Raw genomic sequence first — 17,792 nt, forward strand, 5'->3', positions numbered from 1 at the left:
TGATGTCTCTTTTTATGTGCCGACACACCCAAAAGTCTCTAAAAAGCTCATATAATAATAATTATCTAGACAATTTCTCTACACGTTTCTTAATATTCTTAATTATATAATACTAGTCATGTCAAAACAAAATTAAAACAAATCAAACAATAACATAACAATGCATTAGGAAATAACAAAAAATTAATCATATGTACCCAATATTTTATCATTCCAAACCTTGAACAACAATGCTTGCGAAATTATATATATATATATATAATATAATATATATTTTATTGTTTAATTACCGATTATTTAAATTTAATAATTTTTTTATAATTAATTAGATATATAAACTTTTTATTAATAATAGAAATTAATAGAATTCAATAATTATTTTAATCTTTAAAATATCTTTAATTTAGTCTCTATAATTAATTATTTTTTAATAGTTTCTATAATTAATTATTTTTTAATAGTTTCTATAATTAATTATTTTTTAATAGTTTCTATAATTAATTATTTTTTATTTATAAAATTAATTTTTATTTAATTATTAAAATTGTTTTTAGTAATTATGAGAAAAAGAAATATATTTTAAATATGATTATTTGACCGCTATATTTTACAAAATATGTAATTTTAGTCTTTAATTTTAGTACACTAATTTTTATTTATTTATAATTTTGATCTCTAATTTCTTTTATACAATTTTGACGGTTTAATTTTAATAATCCGTAATTTTATTCAATTTTTAGTTTACTTATAAGTAGTTTTTGTTTTACTTTAAATATAATATAGTGAAATGGAAAAAGGAAACGCTATACTCGTAATTTTTATGTGATTGAAAAGACTAATATTGTTGCAAAATATAATTATCAACAATTTCAATATAATTTTAAAATAAAAAAAAAAGAATGAAAATTGCGTAAAAATAAATCCAGCATCAAAATTTCAGATTATTACAAATTATAATTTCAGAAAAAAAAATCACCATTAATTCCATATTTTAAAAATAAAATAATAATAATAATAATATTTTTTGTTCATATATTTATTTATTTAATATTTTTGTAATCAGTTAGAGTGCGAACCAGTTTCTTATCTGGTTGTTGTTCCCTTACCTTACGAGCTCGATAGCCATGGAGGTTGTTTCGCAGCCTCTGTGCACCATTCTATTCGCCACGTGCAAACACTCACTTCTCATTCCGCAAAAAATCCCCAATCCTTCTAAACACTTTCCCTTCTTCTCTTTTCGCTCCACCACTCTCTCCTCTTCTTCGCGTTTTTCTCCTCCGTCTCGTAATTTCTTTTTCTTTTCCGCCATTTTATCACTATTCACTTTCTTCTCATCCTATTTAGTTAATTAATTAATTTAATTTCTTTTCACATTTTCTAATATTCGGTGCGTTTGTTGATTTTGTGGCAGTTTTGTTCGCGGCGCCGGAGAACCAATTGAGTGTTGGTGAAGGAGAGAACACCGATGCAAGTGATTGGGCACTGCAAGGTACTTGATTATTAGTTGATTTTTTTTAATCTTGTTTTAGTTCAACGTTTTAGTGTGTTTTTGAATTCAAGGAAGTTGATTAACCTGTTTTATTTTTTATTATCATATTATTGGTATGGAATATTATCGATTTAATTGATTATTAATGTTTGGATAATCATCCCCATAAGAATTTAGAGAGAGAAAAAATGAGGAAAAAAGTTAAAATTAAATCTGTAAGCCAATTTACAATAGCGTATCTGTTTCCGTGTCAATGGCCGTGTAGCGTCCTCCGGAAGCTATAAACTATTGCTTTTGCTAAATGAATAAATTTGGCATGGTTTCGTTTCTCTATGTGCATATTGGATGTGTATCCAAACACACTCAGTGCTTGTATTATAGTAAGGCAAAGGTGCCTGTTGCATGTACCTCTTTCCAATTATAAGCCAAGACCCTTGAGTGAGAAGTTCACAGTGAATTAGAGATATCGAGTTTTGAACTGCAAAGTTGTTTTCTGCTATTAACTTATAGTTGAATGGAAGGATTTCCTTGGATTTTAGGTTTACAATATGCCTCATAACCATAACCTGCTTCATTTGTTTGGCAGAATTTGTATCTTTTTTTTTGTATTCAATTACTGGGAGTTGGAAGCCTTTTAATTAAAGGAATGGAAGTGATTGAAATGAAACACACAAAGACTACTGGGCAGCCTCTGATTAATATTTGTTATTCATTATTTTCAATTTTCCAAATCCATGCAATCTAAGATATAGTTTGGAATTGAATAAGTTGATTTGTATATTATCCTGTGAACTTCTTTAGATTTTAGGCGCTTGAAATTTTCCTCTTTCCTCTGCTGTTTCATGATCATAATCATATAATTCATCATAATTCATGAATAGGTTTAATGAGAGGAAACTTGCTAAATCAATTCTGGTTTGTTGTTATAATTAGCTCATAACTTGGTATTATTTTGCAGATTTTTATTCCCTGAGGAGGGATGTTGAAATTATGTTACAACGTGTTGAAGAGATTAGAGAGTCTTCTGGTCTACAATTACTGGAGCAAGAACTTGCCAATTTGGAGGAGCAAGCAGCTGATAGCTCTTTCTGGGAAAATCGGGCCAATGCTCAAAAGACTCTTTCGACCTTGGCTGATATTAAAGAGAAGATAAAATTACTCAATGATTTTAAAACCCAGGTTAGTTTCTTATTTTGATTTTCAACAACGGGGAACCCCAAGTTTCAGTGTCCAATTATAAACTCCTGACTGAAAGAGCACTGGTCTAGATATGCTAACAATAAAAAGTGGAATGTAAAATTGAAATACATAACAGGTTTGTTTCAACTACCGTGTACAAATAAAAATGCATTCTTGTTGAGTTTGATATTTTTGTCCTGATAATTAAAACACCATGCTCTTCTCTAAAATTATTTTTGCATTACTAATTAAAATGAATTTGCTTTTACAATTATTAGTAAGTGGGTTTATGCTTAACTCAACTTCACAAAATCAGCTTGTAAGGTGAGGATTGCACCCCACTTATTCCTAAACGTGGGATCTCCAACAACAATTATAGAAATAAATTAGAATATAACGTTTTTGTACCTGCTTTTTGGGTGCCTCTTCTAGTTTGAAAGGAAAAAGATTGATCTATTTTCTAAGGAATGCACAAAATTGTCCCTGACCCTGACTTTAATTCTCCCATTTATGCTTTCATGCCCCCATTTTTTATAATATATTATCTAATACCTTTGTTTAAAAGAAATTTGAAAATTTTAAAAGTAATTTTGTTCACGGGTTTCATTTATATTGATATGACGGTTGCAGTGCTAGATTTATTATAAAAGTTGTTAGATTTTTGGTCTTGTATGTTGGGCATATGTGCTAAATATGTTTCTTATATTTACTGTAATAGGGATGGGAGTAGCTATAAAAGCTAGACTAGACTAGACTATTCGTTGCCTAAATAGCTATTGCCATATGTTCGAGACATTGGATTATGCCAGGCTAGTTACCTATCTCAGAAGGGGTTGTTGACTGGGGATTTTTTGAAAATATAAAAGCTTTGCCTGGCCTGAAAGTTTATTCAGAGCCCTGCAATGTTAAGTCCTTCAATCGGGCCAAAAAACTTAATATTGGTATAACCTTTAATAAAAAAAGTTGTATTTTCTTTAATATTGGTATAAAAGAAATAAAAGAAAACTTAGTGGTAAAAGAACATAAAAACCAAAAGGAACTAGCCCACTAGCAGACTGGGGAAAAGGAAACCATACCATCTGAAGACTTGGCTTTTAAAGAGGGCTGATTCATGGTAGGTGTATGGTGTATGCCTAAATCTTCCTTTTCTCTCTAAGGGCTCATTGTGTGCCCTTTTCTTCTCTTATGCAAATTAAGCTATGTGCCAATATGGATTTTCATCGCAATGAATGTAGGTTGAGGATGCAGAAACAATAGTTAAGCTGACCGAGGAAATGGAATCCATTGACAGAGGACTTTTTGATGAGGCCGCCAATCTTATTAAAGAACTGAATAAATCGCTAGATCGATATGAGCTAACTCAACTTCTCTCTGGTCCTTATGATAAAGAAGGTGCTGTTATCTCTATTACAGCAGGTGCTGGTGGTACTGATGCCCAGGTAAATAGGTTTCTATGTTCAGATGCTATATTAAGAAACTTGTTTCTGACATTCCTAGTTCGTGGTGAAAACATTTTAGTCTGATATATTATACTGGTAGAATGTCAGAACTTGACTGCCAAGAAAAGCTACAATTTGACTTTTTCCTTGTCCTGCAGTTGAGTTTTGACTTTAGAATACTACCTAGATGTCTCAACATATTTAACCTTTCCTGGCTTTTAGTAATATTTGTTGATCTCTACTACCAAGTATCTATAAAACAGTCATATACAATAAATCTGGACAGGCGATCTCCTAATATATGGGGTGTGGGTTTGTTAAGTAAATAAAATTCCACCATAGTTATATGCGGGAGCCTGTTTTACTATTTTATTTCCATCCCACAATACAGGGTTTTTTCCCTGTCTCGTGTGAGATGATGCAACCAACGTATCCATCTTTCCTTTTCCTTTTTCTATTTGGATTATATTTTGAAATTTGAATACTTAATGGTGATTCTGCCAATTCAGCTTTAACTTCTGTATAAAAATTATCATCTCCAGAACAGGATTGGGCAGACATGCTTCTTAGGATGTACGTGAGATGGGGTGAGAAACAGAGATACAAGACCAGAGTGATAGAGAAATCCCCCGGAGAAGAAGCTGGAATTAAATCTGCCACTGTTGAAGTTGAAGGTCGTTATGCATATGGGTATTTGTCTGGGGAGAAAGGAACACATCGCATTGTTCGTCAATCACCTTTTAATGCCAAAGGCCTTCGTCAGGTAATAACCAACATTTTGATAGCTGAAATACCGTGTTTGTGAATAACAAGTGTAATGTCCACTCCTCCCCTCCTAGCCCCACGAATCAAAATAAATATATGTCCTTAGTCATTTTCTACAGATTTGCTATTAGATATTTGATGAACCGTTAATATTATTTTTCCCTTTAATTATCAAATTCATAATATTTTCTTTTAAACTCCAATTTTTAATATCTATAAACAGACAAGCTTTTCTGGTGTTGAGGTTATGCCTCTTCTGCCCGAGGAATCTATGAATGTTGAAATTCCCGAGGAGGACCTGGAAATTAGTTTTTCAAGAGCAGGTGGAAAGGGAGGTCAAAATGTGAACAAGGTTGAAACTGCAGTTCGGATTACACACATTCCAACTGGTGTCACTCTTCGCTGCACAGGTTCGTTAATCTCCTTTGGGAATTATTTGATCCCATTTGTATATTTTTCTGGACTTATTACATACCTTTCTAAAGTACTATTCCATGTTGCACTGGGCAATATGCAGGTTGGTGCACATAGTTTTAAATATATCATAGTTCTAAGATGATGATAACTCAGATAAATTTGGAGACACTATACTTAACAAATAATTTAGTGTCAAATCTACTTTAATGGATCAAAATTTCAAACATATGCCGCAAAGTGTTCCTCATTTGGGAATTCTTATCCTCACTTTAACCCTTTCGGTATGACTAGAATCTAAAAGTAGTCGTTTAGGAAACTAATCTATAAGCACAAAGTCATCGCAGCAATATCCAGTAAGCTAATTACTACAGCCCTCTTTGTTTGGAACATGTATATGATAATCGAACTTGAAACTGTTTTAGGCGACCTTCTGAATTTTCAGTTATGATTACTTGGTTTGTGTTAAAACGTTTTATCAAAAGACATTTATTGTGAATTGCACATTTGCATATCTAACTGATTAAAATGTTGTGTGAATGGTATACTATGTAGTGTATTTGGACTTTTGTTAAGGAGGTCTCAGGTTTATATTTGGCATGGACTGTGTATTTTCTAGGTTCACTAAATACAGGATCCGGGACTACTAATGCTTTTGTTAAATTTTGAGGGTCACTTGCGCCATTTCCAGTCTGCATCCAATTCAAACATCTGTTTTTAATTGCAAGTTTTAACTTTAAAAAAGCATGGTTGCAGAGGAGAGATCACAACTAGCGAATAAGATCAGAGCTTTAAGCCGTTTGAAAGCCAAGTTGTTGGTTATAGCTGAAGAGCAGCGCGCATCAGAGATTAAGCAGATTCGAGGGGACGTAGTCAAAGCTGAATGGGGGCAACAAATACGGAACTATGTATTCCATCCATACAAACTAGTTAAAGATGTAAGAACAGGGTATGAAACGACAGATGTCATCTCTGTAATGGATGGCGAGTTGGACCCCTTCGTCAAATCTTACCTCAAATTCAAGTTCAATATGTCACTGTCGACAAGTGTCGTTAACTGATATACCCCCTTCGTAGAAATGGATTACGGTTTGGTTGTTGTATTAGTTGCTCTCTGTAGTCAATTCCAATGCAAAATTAAGTTTAGATAATATGTTGTTTTGCAAGTCTTTTCCATTGATAATTTTAATTATTGTTTTTTACTGCATTAATTATTAATATTATCTTAACTGGGTGTTGTATAAAATGGATAATTAATGCAACTTAGGAGCTCGAAGTATCAAAATAGTGCATTTTTCAATGGCTTCTTCCAGTGATATTTGGAATTTGAGAGTACCACCTGCCATTTATTTACCGAACTAGACTCTTTACATTGCAATTTTCTGCAGCTCCATTTTCAACAACAAATATACTGTAGGTAATTTCCTTAAAAAATCACTAGTTTATTTGCAGATTGATTGCTCTATATTTTATGCATACAAAATTGTTCTGAATTTGAAAAGTATTGTGGAGTATCACAGAATGTCTCGCCCATTGAAAATTTATAAACCTTCATTGTTCATTTTGGAATAACATATAACTCTATTCTGTCAATTGCCCGAAAAGGTGTTATTCATTTTGACAGAGAACCTTTAACTAAAATACATTTGACACAAATCTTTGAAAAAAACCATGCACAGATGGGCATCAAGGGCCCTTCTTTTTTCCAAACAGTAAGCTCAAAGAATATGTGTTTCCCTTCTTTTCAGCAGCTTCTACTCGATTTTTGCCAACCTACAGTCATTTGTACAAGGTATCAATGTGTATTCATTTTGATCGATGTCCAGTAGCACAAAAGGTAAAAAAAGTCGTAAAAAAGTTACAAAATGCATACTATAGAATTAGAAAATACCTTGTCCATGAGCCAATAACCAACAGATGGCATGTACTGAACAAGATACATAACAGCGAGCACAGGCTGCACGCAAAAGATTTAAGGATTAACGTTGCAATCTGGAAATTTTAATTCATGCTAATTGAAAGCATCAATTAGCCTATCTAAGTGAGAAACCAAATGCTTAGATGCAACAAAATTTTAAATTGAGGAAAACATTCAATATTGTGGGTCGAGTGAACAAAAACTCTTCTGGATTCCAAAAAGTAAAGCAGGAACAAATATTCCCAGAATCATCCTTGAATTTGATGATGTTGCAAATTGACAAGGGAGCATTACATCTTCACGTCAATTACATAATTATTCCGACAGTTGCATGAAATGTACCTCAACACACTGTCATAGTGACACATTTAATGATACATTGAAAGGATGATGCTTTAAGAGGCAAACAAAGTGACGTGTATGAAAAATGGCAAAACAAGTATTAAGCAGATTCATTGTACAAAATGCAGAGAATCTACGGAGACACGAATGTTGAAAAATGGTGACATATTCAAACATAAGTAAATTTCTAATCAATGCTTTTACCTGATATGATATCCAAGCTTCCTTTAAGCCATGGGTTGCAGCAATGATAGTCAGCTCCGCACACCTTTCAGATGATACACGCTTCTGTGGAGACAGAATTTCACATGAATGAAACAATCTTTCAATGACTCAATTGATATATCCAGAGCAGACAACATGCGAGTTAAAGTGGACAATAGCAATAATCAAAACGAAAAGGGGAGAGAATACTGTATACACCAATATCTTGCACCATGCTGCTTCTTTGCAATATGTCATTTTCTTTTCAAAATAACATTAAATATTTTTACATATTCTTAGCTCCAGTTTCATTTAGCAAACATCAAAGAGGAGACCAGCAAGCCACATTCCTAGTTTAAAAATAACAATTCAATGTGTCTACTAAGCGAAAGGGAAAATATGTATATAAATTACATTCATCAATTTTTGTTAAAAATGTACAAGAATTTTTTTTCTTCATTCTTGACAAGCATGTATCTACAAGCTCAGAAAATGGTAATGTATCTTGATTTATCGCTCTAGAGAATTAGAAGTTTCCAAAGATACATGTACTACGTACTATGGTGGGAAGAAAGTAAAGAAAAATTCACTCATGTTTTGTCTTTCTTTGCAGTAGTAATGGATGATGAATTAGCAAATACACAAACCTCAGATGGAACCTTTGATCCAGCATTATTTGATGTTTCTATTGGACCAGGACAGACCACAGTTACTCGGATTCCTTTCTGACAGAGCTGTCAACATTAAATGATTAGTAGTGCATGACTATGTACAGTATGATAATTACAATAAAACAACATTCATTATACCCATTTTTTTCTCATTAGACAAAAAAACTACTGCGTTTAACTTCCAGTTGTGAACTATAGTATGGTTTATCATGGTAAATTGCATCCCTTCCTAAGATAATAGACAGTCTACATACCTCTGAACGCAAGGTATGGAAGTAACCATTGAGCGCATATTTAGAAGCAGAGTATACAGCCTGACCTGGGGCAGGTGTCTTTCCTGCTGCACTACTCATCTGATTGTAATTGAAAGTAACAAAAGATTATCAGTTTATGAATGGGAAAGAGGTTAAAAGAAATACTGAATAAGTTTTCCAAAATTATGAGCATTAGTTCTTAGCATAGTCAACAATTAAAGCGAAAACATAAAACACGCCAATATAATTTTACCAAACAGTTAAAATTGTTATTGTTCGTTGACAGATAATATGTAACAGAAAAGTTGACTAGTGACTACTCTCCTTTTTAGTTGCACTTGTTTTGGTTAATAAATCAATGCAGTCACAAACATCTGCCTGCAAGCTCCAGCTGCTGTAGTGTCTGATCACTACTTAGAAGAGTGTGCTTGGTTTGCAGTTAGTGCATTTTCAAAAGCATCCAAACATGAATGGAAGAAATCCATGGATTGCCATTCAATGTGGAAATAAACGTGAAAACAAACACACATTTAATATACTATTTCCATTCAAATTTCATAACCAAAATAAGATATTGTTATGAATTCCTGCTTACCACCACAAAATGACCATGCCCCCTCTTTAACATGAAAGGTGTCAAGAGCTTTGTAAGAGTTATTGTCCCAAAAACATTGACATCAAATGTAGCCTAATCAGGAGAAAAGAGTAATATAAAACTTCAGATGACTACTTATAATGTTTTGAAAGAAGACTGAAAAAGGGGTAAAAACAAATTTAAAGTAAAGGATTGGTAATTAACAGCGGGAGTAAGAGTGTCCTCTATAAAATACCTTAAGACCTTCCTCAGTTACATCTAAAATTGATGTTTTCTGCACAACAAAATAATCAATTCACAATACAGTTAATTGAATGAGCATATATGATCAGCAAATTTTATCAGATTGGTGAAGAGAAGTTTTATGAGCTTTCAACAAAGCATCATCACTATATTATACTGGAATGAAATGATAAGCTAGCATCACCCAATGAAATTTTCTCAGTGCTGGTGTAGATAGTAGCTAGCAAATTTTATAAGCTAGCAAATTTTCGGTTAATGTAGATAGTAGCTACAAACATCCTGAAATGCGTGCTGACCAGTAAAAAGTATCACCTTTGAAGTAGGAATTTCTATTGATGAAATGTTTCTAAACTCATAGGGCCACGGATGCACACACACCTTATAGGATGAATTAGTGACTAATAATGTTGTCTTGAAAAATTATATTTCTAAACGAAAGGATGATAGTCAACCTCTATTTCCTCTTCTTTTACACTAATAGGTGTAACTTTTAACTTACAACTACAAGCATATAGAAGTACTAAACAAGACATTGGATAAAGCAGTCAGTCACTTACAGGTCGCTCAAAAGCTGCATTATGGATCATGTAATCAACACCAGAATCCGAAAAAAAGTATTCTGCTTTCTCAACAGCTATCCTAAGAGAATCCTCTCCAGACGATAAATCCAATGGTAAAATCTTGACTTCATCAGGTGCATGCTTACCTGGTGGTATGCAAACCACATATTAATAGAGCATGGTATGTGACTATATCATTATTTGTACACAATTTACAAACTAATTTAGCACATGTAACCAGTAATACAACACAAAATACCTTTCAGTTGTGCCCTTACTCGGTTTAGCTCAACTTCATTCCTCGCAGAGATTATAAGCCTGGCCCCTAAACTTGCAAGCTGTTTAGCCAAAATCTCCCCTTTATTACATCATTGAAGGAACCAAAAAGAAGAAGGAATCAGCTCTGCAAGCAAAATTAGTTACAAATAGGGAAAAAATTCTGGCTGTTTAAAGGAATCCTTCTTAGATTATACAGAACAAAGTAAGCAAAAAGGAATTCTGAAATAATAAAATAAAGTAAGAAAAAAGTGGCAATATAAAGCATTGCAGATTAGAGTAGTGCCAGTGATATACTTTCTGACACACACCACTATTAGCTAAGCTTAAAATTGATCGAAAAATACAAAATCGGAAGAGGGAACCATTAAATAAAAAGTGAGAACAAATAAAATTTGTTATTTCGAGTAATTTCAACCAATAAAAGAGTGCGTATTCAAACAAGTGACTTAGAAAGTGCGTTGCTATCATTAATCACCCTTGATTACATTTTTCAAAGGCTAATTATTTTGATTCCTCCACTTATCAAAGTGATTTTCTGCGCGAATTAGAATTCCAGATTGATTTGATCGAAGTCCAAGGTCAAAATGAGGGAACTAATCAACTCAACAGAAATATAATACTGAAATTGAAAAAAAAAAATCAAGAAGGAAGAGTTATTGTTATACCAATTCCACGGCTAGCGCCAGTAATCCAAACAACCTGGGTGGAAATGAAACATGAAAAGAGAAAGTCAGTTACGCAAGACACGAAGAATGAAGCACTCAAGTGTGTGTATGTGTGTGATTCTCGCAACCTTATCTTCAATTTCTTCGCGTTTAGGTTGCTTCTTAGACATCAGAGTGAAATCGCCTAATAAATCAAAACGAGAATTAGAACAAAAAAATGATAAGTGAAAAGAGAAAGCAACTGAATGAGAAAAATGAAATACCATAAGCGGCGATGAATTTGTATAAAAAGACGAAGAAAAGGAGTACACAAATGAAGAACACCAACATGAGGCTGGGCGATGCAATACAATACAATATAGAAGCTTTCGCTGTGCAGTTATTTCTGGTTTTGGTTGCAACGGAGTGAAGTGCCAACGCGATTTTCTAACGCGATTTTCCAACGCGAACGTGAAAGCTATTTACTAATCCCGATTTTGTTTTCGATACTTTAAAGGCGATTATACCGTTACAATATACAACTTCTTATTTCTGAATGATAAAAACAATGTTAAAAGTATTCCTTTATGCAGTTTAACCAGAATTGTTTTAGATTAAATATATATATATTTTTTAAATTATACAACTCAAAAGTTAAAAGATTAAGTTTTATATTTTGGATTAATTATTCTTTCACTTTTAGATCATACAGTCTCAAAATACATTTTGGATTATATAATTTAAAATTAATTTTATATTTTAAAAAATATATTTTAGATTGCATAATTTTATTTTACTTTTAAATTATACCATTTATTAAAAACATTCTAATTTGCATAACTTGAAATATGTTTTATTCAGATTGATTAATTCAAAATTAACATTTATTTTACTTAGATTACTGAATCCAATAGCAAATTTTTTTCTTTCTAAAAGGATTTGGATTGTTGTATCAGATTGATTGTTTTAGATATTTTTTATGGTTCGTTCAAAAGAATTTGTTCCTTATTTTTATAATCATAATAAAAATTTATACGAATTTTTAGAAAATTATTATATTTATACTTTTTAAAATTGTGTTAGAACAGTGCTAGAATTTTCAAAAATCCAACAAATATTTTTTGAATTGAACACTTCACCGATAAGTGTCTTACGAGTGTCGACACTGATACGTATGTCCGACACTGATACGTCATTTAAGAGGAGTGTCTGAGCCTCATAGATCCCAGAGGTAATATTATTTTTCTTACAATTTCTTCATGTACCTCTATGCTTTCTTCATGCACCTCCACAGAACACATGAAATGATAATTTTGCCCTTTTTTTCATTTTCTACACCTCTCCGATAAGGTTAGAAAAAAAAAAAGCAAGTGATATTAACCATTTGTGGCATCATCTACCAGCATTGCACAAGACTGAGATATAAATCGCAAAAGGTAAAATGGGTATTTCAAAAATTTAGGGGTGCAGGAGGAAAATAAAAAGGTGTATAAAGTAATTGAATGGAGAAAGAGGGCCGAGGCGGAGTCAGGCCTAAGTGTGAGGCCCATAATTGAAAAGCCCAGGACGTGCAGGAGATGGAAGGGAAGAGAGGAGGGTTTTGGGCATTATGATCCATCATCATCAAGCATAACAGAAGAAAGAAGAGAGTATCGAAAAGACGAGAAGAAGGTAGAGAGTGAGGTTTAGGTTGGTTTCACTGGTGCAGATCCATGGCGGCGAGTAGGAGCACTTTACCTCTGATCAAATACCTAAGAGTGCGCGTCGACGCTCTTCCACGCAACTCTCCCTTAACCCTCGCTCCTACCGTCTTCCTTCGCCGTTTCTGCGAAGAGGTTCGCGGCAGTTTTCTCGACAAGTCCGAGGTCGCAGATCGCGTTATCTCCTGCGTTAAAAACTTCCAGAAAGTTGATCCCGCCAAGGTTCTACTCTCCATTTCCATCTATTACCGCTTTCCGCTCATGCCTAATTTCTTGATCCTGTTATATTTTCAATTGCTGCCAACCCTACACATATGCCACGTCACTTTCTTCTTCATGTTAGTGACAATCAATCTTTCCAAAGTAGCCATTTCACCTGCAACGTCGATGATGTTGTTCGACTGTTTCGTGACTGTAACGGTTACTGATTGCATCGCTCGCATTTGTCTAATTTAGAATCTTAGAATAATTAAACCGCTAATTTTGTCGCCATTTCTGAAGTTATAAAAGTTGTGAATCGACTTTTCTACTGGATGGCTTTCATTGTGCATAATGTTAAATTTAGGTTAGGGAAACATTATTTTATTTTTATTTTATACTTTTTCTCATAACTGTTTTTGCAGAAAACTATCTGAATAAATATAAAATTATACAAGTAATACCTTAAGTAAGAATTTGAGTACGTAACCCATAATTTTTCCCAAGTCGTTAGTGTTGTTGCTTCTCCGTTTTGTGAGTTGGAAAATGCATATGGACGATTGGTTTCACAGAAATAGCAATTCAAAAACACATTAGTCCTAAGTATACGTATTTTAGTTAGTTTAGGGGCCAGTTTAGCACGAGTTAAGACTTGAGAAATTACTTATATAGGAGATAGAGTGATATTTCAAGGATAAAATGGATGGTTTTATTTGATGATGAATTTATATTTTCACTGATTAATCCCATGGGCTCTGTTATGCTATGTATGGATGAAACATTTTTTCCTATTTTATTTGGCTAAATTTTGGATTTCTTTTCATTAGTTTTGAAATTTTATATTTGTAATGCTTATTCATGTGATTGTGTGTTTGTATTTTGTCAGGTTACCCCTAATGCTCACTTCCAGAATGACCTTGGATTGGATAGTTTGGATGCCGTTGAGATAGTGATGGCTCTTGAGGAAGAGTTTGGGTTTGAGATTCCTGATAATGAGGCTGACAAGATCAACTCTATTAAACATGCTGTGGACTTCATTGCATCCCATCCTCAGGCAAAGTAGAGTGTATACTACTTTTTCTTTTGTTTCCCATTGTCTAGTTTAGTAGGTGCATCAGACATTTTTGCTACCAAAGTGAACTTTATTTTCTCATCCCTCAGAAGAGTGTTTGCTGGGGATGTGCCAGCGTCCTTTGGTGGTAGTACTGGCATCACAGAACTTCACATTTTGTTTCCTCCCTCATTCATGTCAATAAGAATTGTGTTGAATTTCTAATTATTCTTGAGTTCTCCTCAGCATTGGATGCATTGTGCTACTCTCTTTTGCTTTGTTTTTTACTTCATTTGTAATAGTTATACTCTTGTTTAGTCTCCATGCACCAGGATCCATGTTATACATTGCTGGATGATTCTTCTGCAATGAGTTGTTCCCGTTTTTAAGGAAGATCTTCTTTTACCCTGTATTTGTTTTGCATATTACAAGAATATTCATCATTGAAAAGGAAAAAAAAAAATTCCGAAATTGATAAATCAAAATGATTGAAGTTGACTTTGGCACAAACGTCTTTCCAGACTCTAAGGCAACTTGATGATCCTCCAAATCAAAAAAGCCTTAAACTTGATCTTCCCAATGGCTATAATGAACAGCGTCAGTAGAAGCCTCTGTTGTATCAGACTCCCTCACAGTCGCATTGAGAATGACAGAATTCACAACCTTGTCCTTCTTTTGCTTAGGAACATTTTCCACTTCCTTCTCAGTATTTGTAGGCTAAAGCCTCCTTCTGTTAGCTAAATTGTGCCCAATCATCTTGCAGGATGAACAGAAATGTGGTAAATTCTCATACTCAATATCAGCAACAAATGCATATCTCAGCCGCGCCACAAAAGATTTGATTAGGTGGTTCAGTAAGCAAATTAATATCTACTAAAACACGAGAAACAAAAACACGAAGAAAACCCCTCAACATATTCCAAGAGCCAACTGCCAAAACCCTTATCTTATCTTCTAAAGAGAAGGCAAAGCTCATAAAACCCCTTTTCAAGTGTTACGGCCATTCAAGATCCCAAATATTTCCAAGCTACGTCCAGTTTTTTGCACACCTCTAGATGAGTCAAAGGTTTATCTCGTTTGGATAGAATCACTCCATGTAAGTGATTTTTACAGTCCTCTAGACCAGATAAATTTCCTCAGATATTTGGACCGAAACCATATCCCCTTTTATACAAAAAGGCAAATGAGAAAGTGGAATACTGCAAGCATTATGCAGTACCTGAGCAAAGGTACGTTTTTGAGCCAATGCTACATGAGAAAACTTCGCAGCCGAAGGAGGATCATGATCTTGAATACATCCCCAAGTATTTCAAAACCTGCAGAATGAATTCCCATGAATGAGAACCTGGGGGACAGCCAAAACGCATAGCGTTAGAACAGAAGAAATGACTGAGACAAAACTCCAAACGCTTACCAGAGACTAAGCGTGGCGCGATAAAGAGACCCTCAAGAAAACTAGCAAGAAACAGACTCGCACAAAGAACACTGCCCAACAGCGCCAAAAGAACCACGAACGCAGAAGAACTGCTAATCAATCCACAACCAATTGCGATCAGAAACGATCAAACCACAAAACAGCACAACAGCAACAAAAAACCAAACAGTTGGCATGCAAACGAAACCCAACTCAGAAGGAGATGAGGAAAACCAAATAACCTGCACAGCACAGTGGAGTAGCAAAAAAGTTATTATGCATAAGTTATGAGATTTGAAGTGTTAATTAAAAGAGTTTTAATTTTATTCACAACAAATTGTATTTTCAAAATCTTGTAAAACAAACTTAATTCAAATTCACAAAAAATGGTTATTTTAAAATAATAACAACTTTTAACTTTAAGATTATTTTTATTATGATTATTTTAAATAGTATTTAAAAAATAGTCCACTTTTAGATTTTAAACTTTTTCTTTATTTACTAGCGCCTTATCCAATATTATAATCATATTTAAGTATTTTTTAAAGTTATTTAAGCTAAAATTGTAATTAATTGATAATGTAAAAATTACAATATACATAAAAATTAACATCATATTTTAAAATATATGACTTTGACCTCTATTTTTTTCTATAATTTTGGTATTCTCATTTTAAAATAAACACATTTTGTGTTTTTGTTTTGTGTTCGGATCTGAAAAATCAAAATGTAGTTGAATTTTTTGTGAGAAAACTAAAAAAACACAAAAAATTATTATTCCATTCTAACTTTACATATATGATGGTTTAGGGAGGAGCCAAAATTTATAAAAGATTTTTTTTCAAACTGTTATAATAGTGAGAATAAAAAAAGTAGTTGTTAAAGTCACAATTTTCAAGTAATATCTAGAAGACAACATGACTATTAACTCTAATTTATGGTACATATATTGTATACAAATATTTTAATTTGTAAATAACTCAAATATGTATACCCAAGGTAACTACACAAATCAACACTTGACAACGTCTGGAAATAGCCTGGATATGCAATATCAAAACTTGCTATTAGGTGTAAAAATGCACGAGCTTCCTAGGAATTTCCATTGCTAGCATCCAATATGAGTCTCCATTCCTCAACAATGGTCTTTGATAACTTCTGAAATTATATTAGAAACACAATCTTAATTGTTTGCTGAGGAAATCACACAGACATTCCATCAGCATGATACCTGTTTGACTTTTTTTTATCACCAATTGCTTTTTATTGTAGAAGATTTTTTTTTTTTTAAAGAGAAGAAATGCTAAACTAATTATCAGAAAACAAACCTCTTATAATGCTCAACAAGGTCTTCAACAAATTCTTCTTCCCAATAACTTATATCGATATATTACATACTCTGAAACAAAACCAAAGCCAATAATAAATTGTCAACTTCTTTTGTTCTTGGAAGAAAAAAAGGCAACCTTGGAGAGATGTTTTCATACATACCACAAACACCAAAGCTTCTAGAGATTTTCTAAATCAGCGATCCAAAGTCACTGCAGAAAACACCGAACATCCACAACCAATCAACAACAAAAAATACAACACTATTTTTCACTCAACAAAAGATAAAAATCAAAAGAGAGAGAAAAGAAACATGTGCCAATACGAAGTTCTTTGATTGAACTAACTAAAATGGTAAGAAATGACGAAATCAAATGAAAAACTGATCAGTAAATCAAATAGAAAATTTCTTATTATATCAAATGAAAAACTAATCTGTAAATTAAATAGAAAATTGTTCCTTATATCGAATGGAAAACTGCTCCCTCGCTTATTCAAATTGCGAAAAATGGTTGTATATCAAATGAAAATATTAAAATAGAGAATGAAAAAGAGGTTTGATGTAAAGCCTTCTATTTAGTTTTAAATTTAAAATTTTAAAATTTTAAAAACTTTCAAATTTTCAAACTCTATAACTTTTTTGAAACACTTCAAATTTCAAAATTTATTTTCAAATTTCAAAATTTTGAAATTTAAAATTTAAAAGTTTTGAAAATTTCAAAATTTGAAAACTTAAAATTTCAAAATTTGAAGTGTTTCGAAAATGCTTTAGGGTTTGAAATTTGAAAATTTGAAAAAATAGGAAATGACACCATGCTCATAATAATGAAATAAAATCACATATTAATATAAGAATAAAATAAGAAAAAAATTGAACGAAGTTAAAGAGTGAAATATTTTGAAAAGTTAAAAAAATTGAAAATTTAAATATTTGAAATTTGAAAATTTAAAAAGTTGAAATTTTCAAAATTTTAAAAATTGAAAATTGAAGTGTTTCTAGGGTTAGAAAATTTGAAAAATTTAAGATTAAAATTTTTGAAAATTTAAAATATAAAAAATTAAAATTTTGAAATTTAAAGTGTTTCGAAAAGGTTTTAGAGTTTG

The 17,792-nt window shown here is 32.5% G+C and overlaps 3 protein-coding genes across 7 annotated transcripts; 2 read left to right on the forward strand and 1 right to left on the reverse strand.

Annotated features, from left to right (window-relative positions):
- The first annotated feature begins 1,030 nt into the window (after nt 1-1,030).
- Nucleotides 1,031-6,437, forward strand: HCF109 (high chlorophyll fluorescent 109). 4 transcript variants are annotated; one of them, XR_016515170.1, is made up of 7 exons: nt 1,031-1,284; nt 1,412-1,489; nt 2,448-2,668; nt 3,904-4,107; nt 4,650-4,870; nt 5,096-5,282; nt 5,906-6,437. XR_016515170.1 is itself a non-coding variant. In XM_068628500.1 (7 exons), the coding sequence occupies exons 1-7, from the start codon at nt 1,125-1,127 to the stop codon at nt 5,953-5,955; spliced, it is 1,116 nt and encodes a 371-aa protein (XP_068484601.1). In that variant the 5' UTR covers nt 1,031-1,124; the 3' UTR covers nt 5,956-6,437. The 4 variants fall into 4 exon arrangements, 3 of the variants coding, with proteins under 3 accessions (XP_068484601.1, XP_068484600.1, XP_090150651.1); XM_068628500.1 differs by having other exon boundaries at nt 4,655-4,870; XM_068628499.1 differs by having other exon boundaries at nt 4,655-4,870; nt 6,043-6,437.
- A 361-nt stretch (nt 6,438-6,798) lies between these two features.
- Nucleotides 6,799-11,563, reverse strand: LOC137823393 (NAD(P)-binding Rossmann-fold superfamily protein). 2 transcript variants are annotated; one of them, XM_068628501.2, is made up of 12 exons: nt 11,281-11,563; nt 11,146-11,201; nt 11,018-11,051; nt 10,333-10,431; nt 10,071-10,219; nt 9,506-9,544; nt 9,271-9,363; nt 8,676-8,774; nt 8,398-8,484; nt 7,751-7,834; nt 7,178-7,243; nt 6,799-7,059 (listed from the first exon to the last, which is right to left on the reverse strand). In XM_068628501.2, exons 1-12 carry the CDS (start codon nt 11,345-11,347, stop codon nt 6,973-6,975), a joined length of 960 nt encoding a protein of 319 aa, XP_068484602.1. In that variant the 5' UTR covers nt 11,348-11,563; the 3' UTR covers nt 6,799-6,972. The 2 variants fall into 2 exon arrangements, with proteins under 2 accessions (XP_068484602.1, XP_068484603.1); XM_068628502.1 differs by having other exon boundaries at nt 11,346-11,536.
- A 1,091-nt stretch (nt 11,564-12,654) lies between these two features.
- On the forward strand, nt 12,655-14,173 carry MTACP2 (mitochondrial acyl carrier protein 2). The gene is made up of 2 exons (XM_068629112.2): nt 12,655-12,918; nt 13,781-14,173. The coding sequence occupies exons 1-2, from the start codon at nt 12,709-12,711 to the stop codon at nt 13,955-13,957; spliced, it is 387 nt and encodes a 128-aa protein (XP_068485213.1). The 5' UTR covers nt 12,655-12,708; the 3' UTR covers nt 13,958-14,173.
- Nucleotides 14,174-17,792: the final 3,619 nt, after the last annotated feature.

This window comes from Phaseolus vulgaris, chromosome 8 (assembly GCF_051622355.1).
Source record: "Phaseolus vulgaris cultivar YP4 chromosome 8, ASM5162235v1, whole genome shotgun sequence".
Classification (NCBI taxonomy): Eukaryota; Viridiplantae; Streptophyta; class Magnoliopsida; order Fabales; family Fabaceae; genus Phaseolus; species Phaseolus vulgaris.